This window comes from Trichechus manatus, unplaced genomic scaffold, assembly GCF_000243295.1.
Source record: "Trichechus manatus latirostris isolate Lorelei unplaced genomic scaffold, TriManLat1.0 scaffold00101, whole genome shotgun sequence".
Classification (NCBI taxonomy): Eukaryota; Metazoa; Chordata; class Mammalia; order Sirenia; family Trichechidae; genus Trichechus; species Trichechus manatus.
The window spans coordinates 2,822,411-2,840,569 of NW_004444037.1; the positions used below are offsets into that span (position 1 = coordinate 2,822,411).

Genomic DNA, 18,159 nt, shown 5'->3' on the forward strand with positions numbered 1-18,159 from the left:
AGATCTAGTATGACTCAAGGTTACCCTGGTAGCAGGGTTGACAAAATAATTTAATGCTGACCCAGCCCATTTACCTAAGGTTTTATATGTATTTCAAGGGTTGAGAGAGAAAGAGGAACCCAGAACATGATTTGTCCTTATCTTGAAGCTCCTGGCAATTATTTGAATTCAAAACATTCCTGGGTACAAATGTTTTTAAAGAATTCTTGCACCTTCTAGAATGTTCTGCTTCTTGGAATAAGAAGGAGATTGGATTTAGACAGAATGGATCTGCCTTCCATTTAGCACTTCAATTTTAACAGTTGATTTTTAAATTATACCATGGTTATTGGTGCAAGAATGGACACATAGACCAATGGAACAGAAGAGCGAGTCCAGAAATAGACCCACACATATATGGTCAATGGATTTACCACAAAGATGCTATTACAATTCAATAGAAAATGGTGATCTTTTCAACAAATTGTGTTGAAGCTATTGGATGTCCTTCTGGGAAAAAATGAACCTCGATCTCTACTAACAGCATCCATAAAAATTAATTCAAGATGGATCACAAACCTCAATGTAAAAGGTAAAACCATAAAGATTGTAGAAGAAAATATAGGAGATCTCCGTAGTCTTAGGCTGGGCAAAAATTTCTTTAGCAGGACACAAAAAGCACTAGCCGTAAAAGAAAGATTTGATAAACTGGACTGTATTAAAATCATTGTTAGCTGCTGTCACGTTGGCCCCTGACTCATGGCAACCCCATGCACAATAGAATCAGACCATTGTGATGCACAGAGTTTTCATTGGCTGATTCAGAAGTAGATCACCAGGTCTTCTCTTCAGTCTGTCATAGTCTGGAAGCTCTGCTGAAACCTGTTCAGCGTATAACAACACGCAAGCCTCCACTGATGGCTGTGCATGAGGTTCATTGGCCAGGAATCAAACACGGGTTTCCTGCGTGCAAGGCAAGAATTCTACCACTGAACCACCACTGCCCCTCCATATTAAGAACATATATTTAAAATTTCTGAAATGGGAATATTTTCATAACATGTCTTTAAGATATCTGACAGTAAGGGTGGAATTCATCCATGTACACTCCAGGATATACTTCCCGGAAACAGGCTGATGACTTGCTACCTGCACTGACTAGAGGGAGACGGAAACAGGTTAAAATAAATGGTCTTTTGCAAGACAGAAATACTCACATCCTCACAGTGAAACGTCTTGCATTCCTTGTGTGGTTTTGATCCATGAGAGGCAGCTTTGTTCCCAAGCCTCTCCAAATCTCTGACCACTGGTGTATTTTTCCAAGAACAATCCCTAGATATCCCCTGAGCTTTGAGGTCATCCTGCCAAGTTCATGTGTAGGAAGGAGGACAGAGCAGCATAGGGGCCCTCCAAGAGGTGGGCAAAAGCAGTTCAGTGTACAGCCGGATCATCCAGTTACGTGGTGTCCAGGCCTTTGGGGTCACAGGACCCTTGAGGAAGCCCAGGATGGAGTGAGGCCCAGCCCAGCCCTTTGCTGGGTCCTGTATTGGTACATCCACGCCAGGAAACGTCTGAGACAGAGCCAGAAACAGACATAAATACAGCACCGCTGTGTTCACACACCCACATTTGTGACAGAAAAGCCAAGACCCCTGGCCAAGATATACGCTTTTTATTTGGACCTGTGATTTGGAGGGAAGGTGAAATATATTTAAAGATTTCAAAACTTTGTTTTGCACATTCTTACAAAGGGAAAAAATAAAAATACCCTGAGGGATTAAAAAAAGAAAAAAATCAGCATCTGATACTTTAGATTAGTGGGAAAATCTTGCACGCTAGGGTCATTTCCTTTCTGTTTCAAGAAATTAATAGTGCACTGGAAATAGTCTGTTGCAAAAGGGGAGACTTCGTGTCCTTGGAATGCTGATTATGCCAGAAAATTTTCCAGGCCAAAAGGGGAGATCATCCTTTTCCCAGGGCTCTGATGCAAGATGCCCCTGCAGGAGATGTTTTACTAGGCTCAAGGAACCAAGGCAGCAAAGATCTGAAATTCAGAAGGAATAATTAACTCCCTCATTCAAGAAATAGTTGTTGAGTATCTAGTAAGGGCAGAGTTGGATTCTGGAGTTGTATGCTGAGGCACCCATGGGACCTAAGCTCCCAGCTCTACTTCCACTCCTCTGTGGACTATTCCAAGTCTCTCTGAAGGCCCCTGGCATTCAGAATTAGCAGACGTGAAATACTAATTAAACCAAACCCATTGCCCTCGACTCTATTCCAACGCATAGTGACCCTATAGGACAGAGTAGAACTGCCCTGTAGGGTTTCCAAGGCTGTAAATCTTTTTGGAAGCAGACTTCCACATCTTTCTCCTGTAGAGCAGCTGCTGGTAGGTTTGAACCATTGACTTTTCAGTTAGCAGCTAAGCACTTAGCCACTGCATCGCCAGAGCCCCTCGAAATCCTAATTACCCACTAGAAAGTAGGCCCACCACCCATCTGTCAGTTTGTCATACTATGGTGACTTGTGTTTTGCTATGATGATGGAAGCTATGCCACTGGTATTTCAGATGCCAGAGGGTCACCCATGGTGGATGGACTTCAGCAGAGCTTCTAGACTAAGACAGACTAGGAAGAAAGGCCTGGTGGTCTATTTCCAAAAATTAGGATACTGTTAGAGACTTTGACTCACTTACTTTGGACACATCAAGAGGGACTCATCACTGAAGAAGGACATCATCTTTGGTAAAGTGGAGTGTCAGCAAACACAAGGGAAACCCTTAATGAGATGGATTGACACAACCACCACAATGGTGGACTCAGACATACCAATGGTCATGAAGATGGTGCAGGACTGGACAGTGTTTCGTTCTGTTATACACAGGGTCACCTTGAGACAGATTTGACTCGACAGCAACTAACAACAACAAAGAGTAGGTGTGCACATCTCTTCTAGCTGGCCTCTCACCAAAAGGCGCAGTAAGCAAGCACATGCTCTTTCAGTATCTGTTGGCTGCTAACGTGTTGTGTTTCCGAGCTGAGCCATAAATTATCCAGTGTTTTATTTGCATCAACTCCAGGTAACGTGTAAAGGATTGAAGTCCTCATACTTTCTCTTTGTATCTTATTTGGCCATTTGTCACCCCTCCATTGATCAGAGCAATGATCAGCAAACTTTTTCTGTAAAGGACCAGATAGTAACTGTTTTAGGCCATACAGTCTTAGTTACAACTACTCGACTCTGCTGTTGTGGCACGAATACAGCCGTAGACAATACGTAACGTAATGAATGTAAAGTTATGTGCCATTAAAACTTTAATTTATGAACACTGAAATTTTAATTTCATATAATTTTTTACATGTTCTTCTCTTAGTTTTTTTGTTTCAACCATTTAAAAACGAAAAGCCATTCTTCATTCGCGGGCCATACAAAACTGGGTGGCAGGACAGATTTGGCCCACGGGCTGTAATTTGCCAAACCCGGGATTAAACCAGTTGCTGTCAAGTCGATTCCAATGCATGGGGACCCCATATGTGTCAGAGTAGAGCTGTACTCATAGGGGTTTCAGTGGCTGTGATCTTTCAGAAGCAGATTGCCAGGCCTTTCTTCCCAGGCAGCTCTGCATGGATTAGCACCTCCAGCCTTCTTTTAGTAGCTGGGCACTTAACTGTTTGCACCACCCAGGGACTTTTGAACCCAGGACTAGAGAATAACAAAAAAGACACATACCACTGTCACTACTTCTAAGTAAGGACCTTCTTGCCTGTTCAAGAATTGGGGGGTAGGAGCATGGAGGTGTCACTCCGGCCTTTCCTTGTTTGGTCCAGTACCTGGTGACTCTATTCAGGCAGTGCCCTGACAGGTACCTGCCTTTGCCAGTGCCCCCTGCCAGGGATCTGGACACCGAGAACCCTGGGAAAGAGCCCTCTCCTTGGGGACCTTGGTCACACATAAGAGGCCTACCACTGCTTCTTCTCTTTTACCCACTGCCTCCCCTAACATGTGCTGGGAGAAGGACCCTTCCACCATCTTCTTTGATACGCAGGCCACTTCTATCCAGCATGCCTCCTTTCAGTTCCCCAGGACACACGGCATGCCACTTTTTCCCTCTTGATGAAAGTTACCACCTCCACCTTATCATCATCAGCTTGTCAGTCTTAGCTTCTATGCTTCCTGAGGCAGGGACTTCCGACTTTTCTGGGTGCCAAGCACCCAGAATCTACTCCCTGATAAAGAAAGTAGATTCTCTCTTCAATTTTTTTCTTTCATTACCTAAGTAGTAGTTGTTTGTTGCCCACCCCAGATAGAAATACTGGTAACCAAAAAGAAAATTTAAAAAACACTAAACATTTTGAAACTAAAATTTTACTATATTAATGGAAAAATCCCAGATCGTGCAAAACAGCTGATAAATTAAAACTCATTTGAGCATGGTTTGGGGGAGAAGAAAATTTTATAAACAACAAATTTTTCTTCCTAATTGTTTTTGTTTGTGTGTTTAGAGTAATGCATCCCCAAAGCATAGATTAAAATCATGCCTGTGGCAGGGAGAAGTCAGTCCGCCTCTTTGAAATCTGCTTCAAACAATCCACCAAGAGGATGACCTCATAACATAACCAAACATTGACTTCCTAGGATGCTGACTAATGTTAAGACTGTTTCAAAGATGGCTTTGGCTTTGTGTCTTCTCTTGTAGGTCCTTCCATCGTGACGCCCCCCAAGGACATCTGGAACGTTACTGGTGCCCAGGTGTACTTGAGCTGTGAGGTCATCGGAATCCCAACTCCTGTCCTCATCTGGAACAAGGTGGGTGGCACAGATTTCAGAAGGCGTCCTAGGCTAACAAGCTTCTTTTGTACTGCACACAATGATAATAGCTTAAAATTCTCTCCCTGGTCCATTGCCTGCTGTTCCTCAAAGGCAAAGCGTTATGGCAGTCTTGGAGATACCTCCTTGAATTTATTGAACATTTTTACCAACCTGGAAAACAGTCCCTGTTTCTGTTATTTCTGTTAGCAGTGCCCTAGCAGGGAACCTTAGGAACTGGAAGAACTAAAATGCTGAACACCAAAACCCAGACTCTGAGTGAGCGTGCACATATGCAGGGTGAGTGCACATGTGCACGTGTGTATGCTTGTGTGTGCAGGTGTGTGCACGTGCGTATGTGCACTGTGTATGCATGCCTGCATGTGTGTGCATAGCATGTGCATAGCGTGTGCGCTCCTGTGTGCACATGCGTGTGTGTATATGTGTCCCCGATGCAAACAGTGTAACATAGTGGCTAAGAGTGTGAATTCCTTAGCCAACTCGGCTGGTTTCTTTCTAAGCTAAGGTTTCTCAACCTTGGCACTATTGACATTTGGGGCCAGATAATTCTTCTTTGTGGGCACTGTCTTGTGACTGGCTATCCTGGGCATTATAGAATGTTTAGCAGCATCCCTGACCTCTACCCACTAGATGCCAGTAGCACCCATCCCACCCCCACAGGTGTAGTAATCAAAAAATATCTCCTGACATTGCTAAATGTCTCCTGGGTGAAAATTGTCCCCAGCTGAGAATCACTGCTTTAAGCCTGTTTCCTCCTCTGTACAATAAAAGTAGCAGATAATTATCATAAAGATTAAACAAGGCAATGCAGTTAAAACCACTTGACTCATTGCCAAATACATAGTTAGCACTCAGTAGATATTGGCTACTGTTCCTGGAAATTTTCCATTTGAGTAGCATTATCTAGTAACATTATCTTCACATTTGAAGGACAACATATTCTCAGCATGACTGTAGAAGGGAAAAGAAAACACTCATTTGCCAGATCAAGTACCTCACAATTATACGATACATTGTTTTATATTTTTGTCCTTTTTTCTACCATTTGACTCATTTAAGCCTCACAAAAATCCTATGAAGTAAAAATCATCACACTAATTCTATCAAAGAGGAACTCTGCAAAGGATTTATGTACCAAAGTATCACAGCAAGAATAAAGCACCAATTCTTGAATTCCAAAGAAATCCAGTAAATCTTGTTTTCAAAAAAAGAAGAAGTCTAGTTTAAATTAAGTGGCATAAACAGACACCCCATTTGAGCTGGTTTACTCCTCCAGCGAGCTCTAAGATGGATGATGATCTGTTGATTATTTTGTTTGCTTGATGTCTGACCAGAGGAGCAACTTCTGAAACTCTGGGGTTTGGGGGCTCCTATAGTCAGAAATCTCTCTGATGAAAGTTGTAGAAACTCACTTCAAACTAGCTTAGGGAAAATAAACGAAAACGGGTTGATTCCAGCCTCAGGGACAACTGGATCCAAGAACACAAACAGTGTCTTCGGGACTCTAACTCTTGACTCTTTGCTCTCAGTGTATTGGTTTCATTTCCTTCTACTTCAGAAATCTTCTCCCACACAGTGGACAGTATTGTTACCGGCAGTTCCAAGCTCACATTATCACCGCAGTTTCAATACTCCAGAGGAAAGAAAGGGCTTCCGCTCTCCTGTTGGAGTCTACAAAACCCACTGAAGGGCTCTGACCCGGGTTGGATCACCTGCCAACCTCTGGCGCCCCCATGTGGCCAGAGGCGTGCAGCCACTAAGATTGGCATCTCCGCGGGAACCACCAGGTTGGAGTGAAGTCAGGGCGATACATCGGGGTGGGAAATGAGCAGAGACAACCCCAGCTATACTACAAGTATCCTCCCCAGCTGTAACCTCTGTTAAAGGAAGCAATGAAGAGCGAAAATGCAGCCTGTGGACAAGAAAGCTGCCGATGCTCCTAATTGCTTATTTGGAGGCTACTGGTTTGTTCGGGGGGCGTGGCGGGGGAGGCGGAGGCAGAGGAAATTTTCCAAGGAATACCCGTAAAAGGCTGCTGCAATTCCCTAGAGATACTTACACAATGAGAAGCCAGGGGACTGAAATGTCCTGAGACATGTGACCTTACTGACAAATGTTGGCGGAGAATAACTTCTTCAGTCCTTCCTCCCCACCCCAGCTGAAGTGCACACATACCAAAGGGCTAAGTCAGCCTTGGGAATCTTTGCCTCTAAGCTTTTGGGACTATGGGGCAGATCCCATGGGCTTCCCTGAGGGTATGTTCTCAGGGCTATTCAAAAGCATCACGACTACTTACCGTCAACTCTGAGGCTTCAATTGGGGGCAGGGACCGGAAAGAAGAAAATAATTTTCTACCTACTTGCCGGAAACAAGAAAATACCCAACTGCTGTACTCAGCTAATTTACGTCTGCCTTCATGATGTCATTTACCGCATGCATGCGTGAAGCAGTATTTTTCTAACTGCAGACCATGACCCATCAGTGAGTCCTGAAATCAGTATAGGCATTACAACCAGCATTTTCTTTTAAAGAAAACAAAATAGGGCAAGAGGGAGGAGGACTTAATGCTTAGGGGACACTGAGCTTCTCTTACTGGTGATGGAAAAATTTAGGAGCAGATAAGGGTGATGGTTGAACATCATGAACATATTAATGTCATTGAATTGAATTGTACATGTGAAGAATGTCGAAATAGCAAATGTTTTGCTGCATACGTATTTACCACAATTTTAAAAAAGGAGAATAGAATAGAAAATATCTTAAGGCATCACATTTATAAGAGTAAGTATCATTTCATAAAACTTTAGTTCTGTATGTTCCAGAAAGCAATGTAAAACAGATTTCTTACTAGAGCCATGTCAAAAACCTTTGAAAGTCACGAACTAAATAATTCAACAGGCTATTTGTTTTATCCTCATTCTCTTTGTGACAAAATTTAAGAATACACACTTATATTTAAGAACACGTGTTGTTTCAAATCCAATTTAAGCATGGAACTACTTTTGGATATAAATGAATATTAGGATCCCAACTTGTTAAACAGAGAAACTGAGATCTTCAAAGAAGGTAACATGTCTTTCTTCCTCTAGGATTCTTAGCAACAGCAGAACTAATAGGGTAAGCCTTTCTGCTACTTCAGAGCCCTGTCTCTGAGACACTCAGGATAAAGCAGTAATTTGTGTGGTTGGCACAGCCTAGTGAGTGGGCTGTACTTTCTTACCAGTAGTTATTATCTTGCTGATGACAACAAATCCCATACCTTTTCAGCAAATCCCATGCCTTTTCAGCAAAGCCCTAACCTATAAAGATTCCAATGGCAACATTTTGAGGTGGGTAATAAACTGAAATAGCCACATTAAACTTAGCCCTGGTAAATCAGAAATGATGCTTTCAGGGAGGGCAAAACACCTAGGATTCCTTCCAAGCACTTGGACGTTTCTGAGACTAACAGCCTCTCTATTCAATTCTTTCTTCTCCTGCCTGAACATTTGTTCATATTAGGGCTTTCATGACCTTTAAGAATTTTTTTTTTATTAAAAATAGTGATAATGGTAATAAAGAGAAGCCACCCAAAGATATATAGAGTTAAAATCTCCCCCACTTCCCTTCCATTCCCTGGAATAAGCACTGTGAATTGCTCTGGTGTGCATCTTTCCATACCTTCTTCGTGCCCAAACATACACAAACACGTCCTCGTGTATGAGGGGTGGGGTGGCTAACAGTGGGAATATAGTGTGCTTATTACTCTGAAACTTGCTTTTCTCAATATATACTTCATGACCATCCCTCCAGGACTGCTTCCCAGTAGCTACATAATAATCCAAATATGGATGCCTTTAATGTATTAAACCATTCCCATATTATTTGTTTCCAGTTTTTACCACCTTAAACAATGTTACATTAAAACTCTGAGTACACAGAATTCTATATGCCAGTGCTTTTATTTCTATAGGATAGAGTACCCCAAAAGTGACATGACTAGGTCAAAAGATTTATTTTAGTTTTAATAGATATTGGCAATAGATATTTCTTTCTAAATGGATTGTAGCAATTCACACTCACACCAGCAGTGTATGGGTGCCATTTCCCTGCATCCTCAGCAGCACTGAATAGTGCCATTCTTACTAGTTTTTGTTAATCTGATGAGTGAAAAATAGTATCTCATTATTTCTTTAATTCCCCTAAGTACATAGATACTACTAAGGTACAAACCAGGGCAGTACATAGTAGTTATTCCAGGAAGGAGGTGGGGGGAGATTAGTGGTGTTGTAGTTCTTATGAGCTGCTGTCAAGTCAGCCCCCGACTCATGCAGACCCCATGTGTTACAGAGTAGAACTGCTCCATAGGGTTTTTTGGCTGTAATCTTTATGGAAGGAGCCCTGGTGGCACAATGGTTAAGCACTCGCCTGCTGACTAAAAGGTTGGTGGTTTGAACCCTCCCAGGAGCTCCACAGAAAGACCTGGTGATCTGCTTCCATGAAGAATACAGCCAAGAAAACACTGTAGGGCAGTTCTACTCTTCACATAGGGTCGCTGTGAGTCATAGTTGACTTGACAGAACCTGAGGATAACAACAATTTTTATGGAAGCATTTCACCAGGCCTTTCTTCTGCAGATCTACTGGGTGAATTTAGAAGGTCAACCTTTGGGTTAGCAGCTGATCACAAACCATTTGTGCCACCGGATCTCCTCCCCTAGCTACTAGTGACATTCAGAACCTTTTCACATGTGGGTTCTTCTATGAATTGCCTGTTCATATCCTTTACCCACTTTTTTATTGGGTTATTTCCTGTTATTATCAGACTGTAGCTTCTTTTACATTACAGATTTTGACTCTATCATGTGTTACATTTTCTCCTAGACAATCATTTTGTCTTTTACTTATTTACAGTGGCTGTAAAACTCTTCTAAAAATTCACCAAAAAGATGCAGGATATGTGTTCTATGCTGCATACATGTCTTTTAAAGGTTCCCTGAAATTCAGTGAACCCTAGAAATTTATTAACCTTTAGAATTGGACAGATCCATCCTCCTTTGTAATCATTGGCACTTTTCTTTTCCTAGGTAAGCGATAGCAGGTTTCAGAAAGGTTTCGTGGCAACTAAAATACAACCAGAGTGGGCTGAGGGAACTTCCTGGACCTCCCTATGACTCTCGCCCTGCCTTCACAGTGGGCAGTGACTATTAGGCAATTTTTCCACCCTACGGATTTCTAAGGTTCAGACTTGGAGGCACTTCCAGCCCACTGCACATCTGTAAAATTGTCTTGGAAGCCACTTTTCTCAGACTGCACCTTTTTTTTTTGTTAAACTAGAAAGCACGTTTATTGACACTTAAACTCCCCTTACACAAGGCCATAGAAAAATTCTTGACACTTGTTTCTATATGTATTCTACCCAGTGTATAACATAACTTTTTATAATACAGCAATTAAAATATGTCATGACTTCTGTTGAACAGAAGTACTCATTTTCTAATCAAATGCTTGACAAGAACACTGTAAATAGTGTATCAGGCTAATTAGCATAAAATGCTCTTTATTAAGAGGCAGATGATCTAAGGATCAACAGCTCAGTTGCTAAGGTTCAGTATTTCTCTGCTGTAGTGTTTCTTATCTTTCTGCTTTGGCCACACTTAAAACCCTTAAAGGGTTCTGAATTTCAGTAAATAAAGGCCAGAGACATATTAGTTTAGCTGCTGAATCAAGATTTTTTTTTTTATCAAAGTATTATCAAGAACCACTTTAAAATAACTATTCAAAATCTGCACTAACATAAACTGTTTCTGCTCGCTCCTTGGGAAACTTAAGAAAGATGCCTATTGAGTAATTATCTGTTTGTGTTCATGGCATTCACGTGATTTTCTCTAATAGCAACAATATAGGATAATCCCAAGGAAGGGGGAAAAATAACAGGCATTTCAAATCAGTAATACTAGATATTTTTACAGAAGCAGGAGTTGGCCTAGATCACACATGGTTGCAGAGCCCCAGCCCTGGCATCCTGAAGCAGAGAAAATAGGATGGGTTTGAAGCTGAGCAACAGCAGCTAAATAACAGCAGGTGGTAGGAGCCGGCCTAGATCTCACACTGGAGAAACAACACTGATAGAGAGTGTAAAAAAAACCACTTAAATACTGTGATCTAGTCGTCGTTAACAAGATTTGCTTTATTATAGAAGAAAAAGGAAACTACCTTTTGAGGACTGTAAACCCTTTTTTCTAGTTTCAAAGGTAGTAACAATAAACATCAACTTGCCTCTTGAAGGAAGCCTAGGATGGGATAAACTTCATGTATCCTTTGCATTTTTTTTCTTTTTAATTACCAAAAGCAGGAGTACCTGGATGGTACAAACAGTTAACTTGCTCAGCTGCTAACCAAAAGGCTGGAGGTTTGAGGCCCCCCAGAGTTGCCTTGGAAGAAAGGCCTGGTGATCAGCTTCCCAAAAATCGGCCATTGAAAACCTTATGTATGTTCTGCTGTGTATATTCTCAACAAAAAATGAATTATTAAAAAAAAAAAAACTTTATGCAGTATGGTTCTACTTTGACACACATGCAGTCGCCATGAGTCGGAATCAACTCGACAACAATTGGGGTGAAAAAGCCTTAAAATATTTGTACCCTATGACGCAGCAATTCCACTTCCAGAAATTTATGCTAAATGTATATGCATGGAGAGGTTATAGGTAAATGGTATTTTTCTGTATATTTTTATATTTTTTCCGAAGTTTATATAATGAACATAGTTTGCCTTTTTAAATGAGGGGGAAGATTAGGACAGTATTCACTATTATTGGCCTTGAGCCAAGGAAACTGAATTTCTTCTTAACCCATTCTTTTGAATCTCATCATGATGCAAATGAAAAAGTTTTGTCACAAGAGAACAATGACAGCAGCATACGTGACAGCCTTTTTTTTTAAATTGTACTTTAGATGAAGGTTTACAGAACAAACTAGCTTCTTATTAAACAGTTAGTACACATATTGTCTTATGACATTGGTTAACAACTCCACAACATGTCAACACTCTCCCTTCTCAACCTTGGGTTCGCTATTACCAGCTTTCCTGTCCCCTCCTGCCTTCTTAGTCCTTGTCCCTGCGCTGGTGTGCTCCTTTAGTCTCGTTTTATGGGGCTGTCTGATCTTTTGCTGAAGGGTGAACCTCGGGAGTGACTTCATTACTGAGCTAAAAGGGTGTCCGGGGGCCGTGCTCTCAGGGTTTCTCCGGTCACTGTCAGGCCAGTAAGTCTGGTGTTTTTTTGGGAGTTAGAATTTTGTTCTACATTTTTCTCCAGCTCTCTCCAGGACCCTCTATTAAGATCCTTGTCAGAGCAGTCAGTGGTGGTAAGCTGGGCACCATCAAGTTGTACTGGACTCAGTCTGATGGAGGCCGTGGTAGTTGTGGTCCATTAGTCCTTTGGACTCTTCTTTCTCTCGTAGTTTTCTTCATTCTCCCTTGCTCTCGAAGGGGTGAGACCAGTGGAGTATCTTAGATGGCCACCCACAGGCTTTTACGACACTAGACGCTACTCCCCAAAGTAGAATGTAGAACATTTTCTTTATAAACTATGTTCTGCCAGTAGAGCTAGATACTCCCCAAGGCCATGGTCCTCACAGCCCTCAGCCCAGCAGTTCGGTCCCTCAGGGAGTTTGGATGTGTCTATGGAGCTTCCATGACCTTTGTAATAGGCATTTTTGCTCCTAAGGCTTTAGTAAATTATTTATCTTTAACCCTCAAAAACAAAGTAATAATATTGGCTTTGCGTTCCACCTACTCTTTTCCACTGACAAGGCTGTTGTAGGAGGAGTCCCCTGGACTTGGTCTCCCACACGAGGTCCCAAGCATCAAACCTTGCATTGGTGACACCGTTTGTCAGTCACACAAACAGGGCAGGCAAGAAAAGGCCGGACGAATTTACAAGGGTACGAGGAATGAAGACAGCCAGGGGCAGGAAAGTCTGGCCATGTGTAGCCCCCCAAGCATGCAGAAAAATCTATGAACTTAAAGTATGTAAGCTTAGAGGGAAACTGGAAGGAAGAAATGTAAGAGGTTCTATATTTTAAAAGTATTCAGGAAAGGGTAGTACATGAGTAGACGCTGGGTTTACAATCTGATGTATATACCCTCTGCAATTCTAGGAAACGTGACCACTTCCAAATTGATGATCCAGTGCAGAGAACTATTTCCTTTTGTTTTTTCAGGTTAAAAGGGGTCACTATGGAGTTCAAAGGACAGAACTCTTGCCTGGTGACCGGGACAACCTGGCCATTCAGACTCGAGGTGGCCCAGAAAAGCATGAAGTAACCGGCTGGGTGCTGGTAAGTACCAAGAGCTGGCGAGGACGTCATTGTAAGGATTAGACAAAGGTGCCCAGTGTGCTGCCATCCTGGGAGATGTTCTTCCCAACCCGTGGGAACACCCCTTCCACAGGGCTAAAGCTCCTCTTTCAGAGGGAACTGAAGAGCTGAGGTTTATTGGATGCTTTGGAATGAATAAACAAGAATGAATTTTTTTTCCCTAAGAGTTCAAAGCAAAATCCTCACAGGGAACTAAATGACCCAGGCCTTAATTATCTTTATCAATTAATAATTATTTTACTTGACCTTTGGTACTTATGAATACTTATGGATAATACTTAGATCTTATGCCCTACCAAGGTCTTCCTCAAACTGATGTGTGTACCTATCCAGTTTTTCTTATGCAATGTGATCTAAAAGTTATGACATTTCTCAGAGTATGAACTGTCCAAACAGACCAAATATGTGCTAAGTCTCTTAGCACAAAGACTTGCACTATGACTTCTACTACATCTTAAGAAACTTATGAAGTAATGACCTAATTGAAGATATTGGAAAAATACCAAAGAAGACCATCAGAGAGGAAATAATAATTCTTCCTCTTTCGTAGGTATCTCCTCTAAGTAAAGAAGATGCTGGAGAATATGAGTGCCATGCATCCAATTCCCAAGGACAGGCTTCAGCATCAGCAAAAATCACAGTGGTTGATGCCTTACATGAAATACCAGTGAAAAAAGGTAAGTAATAAATCCCATAGTCATTTAAAAATGACTAATGCTTTTGCTTAATAAGCACAGAACCAAGTCTGAAAGTACCAGACATGGCTATTAATTCATTTCTATAATGTTAGCAATCCACAACAGCATTAAGTATGCCATCAAAATGTAGAGCACATGGCTCCAAAAGACCATTTGATGGATGATGCAATGTCATTATTATGACTTAGATGCTTTCACCTTCTCTTAGACATAAGATTCAAAACTCAAACTTGACTGGAATGGCTTATGTTTCCCATAACTTTCTATCTACATGGCATTTTTCCTTTATGCTATTACTACTATGCTAAATTCCCATCTAAAAGGAAATGACTGTGGGCAATTCTGGTCCTTCACTCTGGGCTTTTTGTGAGAAAAAGCCAAAAGAAAAAAAATACTTGTATTGGCAGGTACCCGATTCTGTTCTGCCTCCACTTCACTGCCAAAAAGCTTCCTCTCAAGCTGGCATGATGACAGTGTCCTAGCAATACTACTTTACATTCATACAGTTCTATTAGACTGATGTCTGGGTTGGCTTTCACTTAACCCAGAAATAAAAAGCATTTGTCAGGCCATCCCATTGTGAGGATCACTTAGCTGTGGTATAAAAGGAAATATCAAGTCAAGATGTGTTTGGTCAGATTCTCTTCAGCCAAGATGTGTAAAGTCAGGGGATGAAACAAGCACATTAGAGCAGTAGCTAAGAGCCGAGTCCTGTCTCATCTTGAATGAGAGCTGGATGATACTGGAAAGTTACTAAGCCTCTCTGGATCTGAACATACTCGTTTATGAAAGTGCTCTTCCAGTTTTCTACCATAAAATCTGCAAAAGCCAGAACTTGTGTAAGGCTGGATCCTGTCAGAGAAGGAAAACTCAAATATTTTCCACTAAAACAGCAATATAAAAGTGGTAAGATTGTGTACCCTATCGAAGGCGGAAAACTTGTGAGACCTGGAAAAACAAGGCAGTCCCATCGAGTTCCCACTCTCCACAAGTTTCACTGTAAAATGAGATCTATCTCTTACACATAGATCAACACAGCAAAATGGTCTTCCATATCTAAAATCATAAAGCTCCAATTGCAGAGACCACTCCAGCATATCATTTCTACAATTACTCATATCCTTTATCCCCACATTTTAACATCTTCATTTGTTAGAAAAATAAAATTACCTGAAAATTAAGAAGTCAACCGTGTTCATATAAGTAACTAATTTTTATCTTTTTCTCTTTTTAAACAGGTGAAGGTGCTGAGCTATAAACCTGCAGAATATATCAGTCTGCATCACTTTAAGTAGTCATGGATAACTACAACCCCTGTTCTTGTCTAATAACCAGTTTCTTTTAATCCAATCCACTAACGCTTTAATTATATTCACTGGTTTTACACAGAAGATTACAAAATAAAGATAATAAATCAAGACTATCTATAAAAATTCTTTATTTACAGAACAAAGGAAGAAAAGCATGCATGTCATTAAGACAAAATGCTTTTTCGGGCAATGCAGTACATTTATTTTTTTTCAAACAATGTATCATCATAGAAACAAGACACAAAAGATATTTACAAGTATCTTGTTGAGAATTTTTTCAAAGAGCTAAACACTCATCATTCGAGGTGCAATACTCATTGACATAAGTTCCTGAAACAACAGTTTGCACGCATAAGGCATTCGCACCAAGGAAATCTGAAAAGAAAAAGCAAACAGTAATTAGCAGAGCTGTGCTGAAATGACCCAACTTCTCTACCCCAGAAAAAGGTTAAGGATCGGTTCTGTAGATGGTGAATAAATGAGTGGGCTGTTTAACACTCATCCTGCTACCTTGGCTAATCTCTTAACAGCCTTTGGTACTTCACCCTTTCTGCTAGGCATAAATTATATTCATCCTCCTCAATTTAAAGGTTTAAGGAAGACTTGCTGTTTAAAAATTACTTGTACAGATCTTATTGTTTCCAAAAGACCAAAAAAAAAAAAAAAAACACCATTGCCATCAAGTCAATTCCAGCTCATAGCAACCCTACAGAACAGTAGAACTGCCCTATAGGGTTTCCAAGGCTGTAATCTTTACAGAAGCAGACTGCCACATCTTTCTGCTGCAGAGCAGCTGGTGGATTCAAACTGCTGACCTTTCAGTTAGCAGCCAAGCGCATAATCACTGCACCACATGGCAGTCTGCTTCCGTAAAGATTACAGCCTTGGAAATCCTATGGGGTAGCTCTACTCTGTTCTATAGGGTCACTATGAGTTGCAATCAACAGCAATGGGTAAAAGATGAAGAGCTGAGAGAAATTACCACACTAAAACTAGTTTTTCAAAAAATCAAGGTTTTTTTTTATCTTTTTCCTCATTTAAAACTAGGAATCTTTCAGAGGTGTGCACTGAAAACTGAAAATGCCAATCTTTTACCACACTCATCTGCCTAGATAGTCAGACCAACATGGTTACATCCTAAACAAGTAACAACTGCCCAAAAAAAGCCTATACACACCTGGGTTTTATTGCGGCAGCCCCTGCATTCATACGTATGGGTCCTGGTGTTAGCAATGGCCATTATGCCACACAGATTGCAAACGTGAACCTGATACGGATCTGATGCCTCAAACAACCGTTCTCTTAAAAACTGGGCTGCTCCATGGGCAATCTGACAATCTCGTTCCATTTCTCCAAAACGCAGGCCACCATCACTGTTAAGGAAAAAACAACAGATTACTTTGTGCTTATTTCCTATTATAAACATCACCTCAACTAATGGCAAAGATCAAGATCGTATTAGTCAAGAAGGAGGACTGGGCTCTAATTTTTATACCCTAGCATTCTCTTTACATGGTGGGGCAAAAAGAAGTTTAACAACTATTTGACGTGCATTAGAAGATCCTCAAATGCAGTAATGCACCAGAATCTCAAGTAGAGCATATAATTTTCCTCATAAAATACAATGAAGTGCAGTAGTCTCATCATGCTAGCATTTAGCTTATCAGAATTCAACTCTATGCTCAAAAATGAATAATAAAATAACCAATCTAAATAGAGCAGCTTCTCAACGAATGAGTCTCATAGACAAACAAACCTAAAATGATCAATGCATGCTAAGTAATGGAAAGGAACAGGTGAGTAGTTACAGGTTTCCCCAACACAGACGTGAAATGCATTGTTCAGAGAAGCAGGCAAGTGGATGGTGATGGCTTCCTTGACAGTCTTATTACACAAAATATAACAAATAAGCTTAAATCACTGAGTTTATAATGATTTTACAAAAAAAAAAAAAAAGCACTGGCACCTTTGGAGGATGCTAGAGAACCAACTCATTATTTTGAAAACTAATAAAGGGGAAGAATCAAACATTTATTCTGCCCTTACTATATAAACTGTGTCACCAGGTAATCAAACAGTTAAGGAGACGGTTTTCTCTATGGAAGTATTCCAGCTAGTAAATGAAGAAAGAATGATAAAATTAGACTCTCACCAGTTTGCAATCTCTATTTAATTAAAGGCCTTAGGCAATAATCATTACTGCTGCTAAAATTACAAAAACAGAACAACCGGATACGGGAAGTACACAATACTACCTAGGAAGTATTAGAACCAAAAAACGCAAATCCTAAATCTTATCAAGCCTCTAGATCTAATAAGCCATTTACAAGGAAAATAGAGGACAGAAAAAGATGTTATAAATAGCACAGGACGCAATCAACAAAATCTAGACTCTGATTAAACCCTCCAGCTCAAACAATCCAGTTTCTTCAACAAATAAATTGTAAGGAAAAAAAAGGGGGGTGGGTGGATAACCTACAGATTAAAAAAAAAAAGGGAGGGGGACTTAAGAGACATGTATCAATCAACTGCAAAGAAGCATGGATCTATTTGTATCCCGATTAAAATCAACAAACCTTTTAAAAATTTATGTGAGAATCAGGGAAATCTGAACACAGGATGTTTATTAATATAATGGGACTATGGTTAGATTTTATTTTTAATCTTAATCTTTTAGAGTAGTAGCTCTCAAAGTGTGGTCTGTAGACTGCCTAAGGGTCAAAACTATTTTTATAATAATATAGTCACATTATTTGCCTCTTTCACTGTGTTGACATGTGCCCTGATGGTGCAAAAGTAACTGAATATGACTACTGGCACCTTAGCACAAATCAAAGCAGTGGAGCCAAACTTTAGTAGTAGTGACATTCTTCACTGCCACACACTTGCAGTGAAGGACAAGAAAAATTAGTTTCACTTAAGAATGTCCTAAATGAAACAATAAAAAAAATAATAGTTTTATTAAATCTTGGCCTTGAGTACAAAT

The 18,159-nt window shown here is 40.6% G+C and overlaps 2 protein-coding genes across 3 annotated transcripts in view; one reads left to right on the plus strand and one right to left on the minus strand.

Moving 5' to 3' along the window:
* Window positions 1-15,356, plus strand: part of IGFBP7 (insulin like growth factor binding protein 7) — an 85,215-nt gene extending 69,859 nt beyond the window's left edge. The window contains exons 2-5 of the mRNA XM_004382879.1: window positions 4,676-4,785; window positions 13,010-13,126; window positions 13,716-13,842; window positions 15,102-15,356. Coding sequence (XP_004382936.1) covers window positions 4,676-4,785; window positions 13,010-13,126; window positions 13,716-13,842; window positions 15,102-15,121 — 374 coding nt within the window. The 3' untranslated portion in view covers window positions 15,122-15,356. The remainder of the gene's footprint in view (window positions 1-4,675; window positions 4,786-13,009; window positions 13,127-13,715; window positions 13,843-15,101) is intronic.
* The window catches only part of POLR2B (RNA polymerase II subunit B), a 56,882-nt gene continuing 54,000 nt past the window's right edge, over window positions 15,278-18,159 (minus strand). The window contains exons 24-25 of one of the 2 annotated variants that reach the window (XM_004382877.3): window positions 16,351-16,546; window positions 15,278-15,548 (exon numbers count right to left, since the gene is read on the minus strand). In XM_004382877.3, coding sequence (XP_004382934.1) covers window positions 15,459-15,548; window positions 16,351-16,546 — 286 coding nt within the window. In that variant the 3' untranslated portion in view covers window positions 15,278-15,458. Of the gene's footprint in view, window positions 15,549-16,350; window positions 16,547-17,076; window positions 17,287-18,159 lie in introns of those variants that run through there. The other variant, XM_023737309.1, reaches the window with a different exon arrangement.